General features: G+C 53.9%; 1 protein-coding gene across 1 annotated transcript; it reads right to left on the bottom strand.

Moving 5' to 3' along the window:
* Nucleotides 1–1,689: 1,689 nt before the first annotated feature.
* Nucleotides 1,690–2,613, bottom strand: LOC306816045 (olfactory receptor 14J1-like; the record flags this gene model as incomplete). The annotated part of the gene is made up of 1 exon (XM_079332542.1): nt 1,690–2,613. One exon carries the CDS (start codon nt 2,611–2,613, stop codon nt 1,690–1,692), a length of 924 nt encoding a protein of 307 aa, XP_079188668.1.
* Between the last annotated feature and the right edge of the window lie 815 nt (nt 2,614–3,428).

Here is a 3,428-nt window from a genome sequence, read left to right on the forward strand (position 1 = left end):
CTTGAAGAAGAGGAGGCTGATTGAGACAAGGTCGTGTCAGGGCACAGGTTGGACTTGATGATTTCCAAGGTCTTTTCCAGCCTGGCTGATTCTGTCATTCTCTGAATCCATCCACGGAGCAGTTGCAGGATAAGCCCTGGGCCTCCTCTTCAGAAGCTCCAGCAGACCAGGTCCCTCAGCTTCTTCACACAGCTCCAAAGCCCATCCTGTCAGTCCTGCAGAGCCTCTCCAGCCCCTCCTCATTGCCCAGAAGAGGGATCCTCACACCCAGACACAGCAGCCCAGATATGCCCCCCTGGCCTGTGGCAAGGGAGCAGCACGAGGCACTGCAGGACCCTGCAGACAATTCCTAAAGCACTTGTAGGATGATCCTCCTTCCAAGGGACATTGTCCTGGCTCCAGCTCAGGAACTGAAATGGGGAGTGGGGCCAGAGAAGAAAGGGCAAACAGGATTGGGCTTTTCATAGGGGAGGGACAGGGTCACGCAATAGGAAGAAATTGGTACCACAAAGAGAAAAAAAGGAAAAGGTGAAGCAAAGGAAATGCTCAGGGCAGGTTGGGTGTGGCTGCCAGGCAGCCCTGGCTCTGAGCAACCATGTCTGCAGTGGGACAGGAAATTCACAGCTCATGGGAACAAACTTTGTGGCTGACTGTAGAGGCCACAATAAACCTGAGTGGTTTCCCTAGTGTCCCCCAGCCCTTGCTGGCCCCAGGGGCTGATGGCATTTGTGCTCACTCAGCTCCATCTCCCCACAGCAGCACCATGGGGGTGCTGACAACTGCTCTGTGCAGTGCAAACAGGGGCTCCTGAGCCAGTGCTGCCGTGTCTGTGCCTGCAAGGATGCAGCACCTGTGTGAGCTGGGGGAGAGGCCAGGGCTGCAGAGGGGAGATGTTGTTGGCAGGTGCATGAGGATGCTCTGGGATGCTGCCCTGGACTGTCCAGCACAGTGGAGATGGATCAGCCCCTGCTCTGCTGATCCTTGCCAGGCTCTCCCTTTTGCAGGGACCTTGCAGAGCACCAGCCATGCTGTTTGCCCCCAGTCTGCCCACAGACAGTCTGGGGCTGCTCATGGGGGTTTTCTCTGCTCAGCACTGGCCTGGCCAAGTGTTGTGGAGAGAGCCTGGCCAAGGAGCCTGGAGCCCCCAGGCTCTGCCCTGAGGTGTCAGTGCTGCCCCAGCAGTGCCCATGGCCTGTCCCTGCTGCAGCCCCGGCACTGTCACCCCCAGGGCTGTGCCCGGCCCCGAGAGCACTCAGGCCCTGCAGCAACACGAGGGGCAGGAGGGCAGTGGGGCAGTGGCACGGGAGCAGCACTGGCAAGACCAAGTGTTGCTGCTGCTGGGCACAGCTGCTGTGCCAGCACTGATCTGCCCCAGCTCTGCACGCAGACATTGCTGCTGCAGCTCCAGAGAAGGGAACAAAAGTGTCATCTCTGGAGAAAACTTTGCTGGGAGATCCTGAATTCATTTAAATCCAACCAGGAGAATAGACCCTCATCAAGACAGTCTGCGGCCACAGCAAAGATGGAGACAAATAAAATGAGAGATTGCATACGTAAAGGTTTTTCTTGGTGGACAATATTAAAGAAGAAAAACAAAGAAAAAGATATTCCAAAATTGAACCAATGAGAACTATCAAATATGACTTTTATTGCAAGTAATTTTCAAGATTAGCCAGCAGTTTAATGTTCCTAAAAACATCCACTCAACAGTGTCCAAACTGCAGCCTTGAGCTCCTGGTTCCTCAGGCTGTAGATGAGGGGGTTCAGGACTGGAGGAACCACCGAATACAGAACTGACACCACGAGATCCAGGGATGGGGAGGAGACAGAGGGGGTCTTCATGTAGGCCAATGTGGCAGTGCTGAAGAACAGTGAGACCACGAACAGGTGAGGGAGGCAGGTGGAAAAGGCTTTGTGCCGTCCCTGCTCAGAGGGGATCTTCAGCACGGCTCTTAAGATCTGCACATAGGAGAAAACAATGAACAGAAAACAACCAAATGATAAACAGACACTAACATCAAGAAACCCAAGTTCCCTGAGATAGGATTTGGAGCAGGAGAGCTTGAGGATGTGTGGGATTTCACAGAAGAACTGGCCCAGGACATTGCCCTTACACAGTGGCAGGGAAAATGTATTGGCTGTGTGCAGCAGTGAATAGAGAAAGCCACTGGCCCAGGCAGCTGCTGCCATGTGGGCACAAGCTCTGCTGCCCAGGAGGGTCCCGTAGTGCAGGGGTTTGCAGATGGACACGTAGCGGTCGTAGCACATGATTGTCAGGAGGAAATACTCTGTTCCTATAAAAAAGACAAAGAAAAACACCTGTGCCACACATCCTGAGTAGGAGATATTCCTGGTGTCCCAGAGGGAATTGTGCATGGCTTTGGGCACAGTGGTGCAGATGCAGCCCAGGTCAGTGAGGGCCAGGTTGAGCAGGAAGAAGAACATGGGGGTGTGCAGGTGGTGGCCGCAGGCTACGGCGCTGATGATGAGGCCGTTGGCCAGGAGGGCAGCCAGGGAGATGCCCAGGAAGAGGCAGAAGTGCAGGAGCTGCAGCTGCCTCGTGTCTGCTGGTGCCAGCAGGAGAAAATGGCTGATGGAGCTGCTGTTGGACATTTGCTGTGTCTTGGCATGGGGATCTGTAAGAAAAGCAATCATTTGGTTTTGAGAAGACTTTAAATATCCCAGCCCAGCTTAGTGGCACTTTCCCCCCACTGCCTGCCTAGGGCTCTGCTGCCTGGAGCTGTCCCTGCCAGCAGCTGCTTCCCTGTGCCCCAGGCTGGGCCCTACTGCTGCTTCCAGAGCCCAGCCCAGCCCTGGGGGCTCAGATGTACCCTGCAGACCTCTGACAACACAGGGCACTGCTCAAGGCTTGCGTCTGCAGGCTTTGATGGCAATGTCACAGTAACTCTGAGGAGGCTGGAAAAGAGACACTGATGCTGCCTGTAAGGGGCCCTGTGCTTATTTTGTTATTTTTCATGTTTATTTGGACTTGAAAGATTTTTTTTTTTTTTTTTTAATTCTCTCAACCTGAAGAGAGAAAGGAGTATCAAAGCGAAATTTCCCATCCAGGCAACCAAGGGCACTAGATTAAAAAAGCAGACTTTTCCATTTTTGCAGCCTCTGACTTCCTTTGCTTCCTGTATAATCTCATTGGAAATGTTCTGTAGTTAAATGTCATGCTGGGAGTAGCAGTCATGTACAATGCAGCATCCTCACCACACAAGGAGAGCACTTCCAATCCTTACCAGCTATCTCCTTCCACCTAGACCTTGTCCCTCAGTGCTATGGGCAGCTCCCAGGGCTGGCTGAGAGCTGTCCCTGGCTGGCAGCAGAGTCCCTGCCCCAGCACAGCACCCTGGGCTGCAGGACCCTGCTCTGCAGCACAGCCCTGGGCACCCCTGGCTGCTCTACACAAGAGAGAATCAGAG

Source organism: Erithacus rubecula (genome assembly GCF_903797595.1).
Source record: "Erithacus rubecula genome assembly, contig: scaffold_349_arrow_ctg1, whole genome shotgun sequence".
Taxonomy (NCBI): Eukaryota; Metazoa; Chordata; class Aves; order Passeriformes; family Muscicapidae; genus Erithacus; species Erithacus rubecula.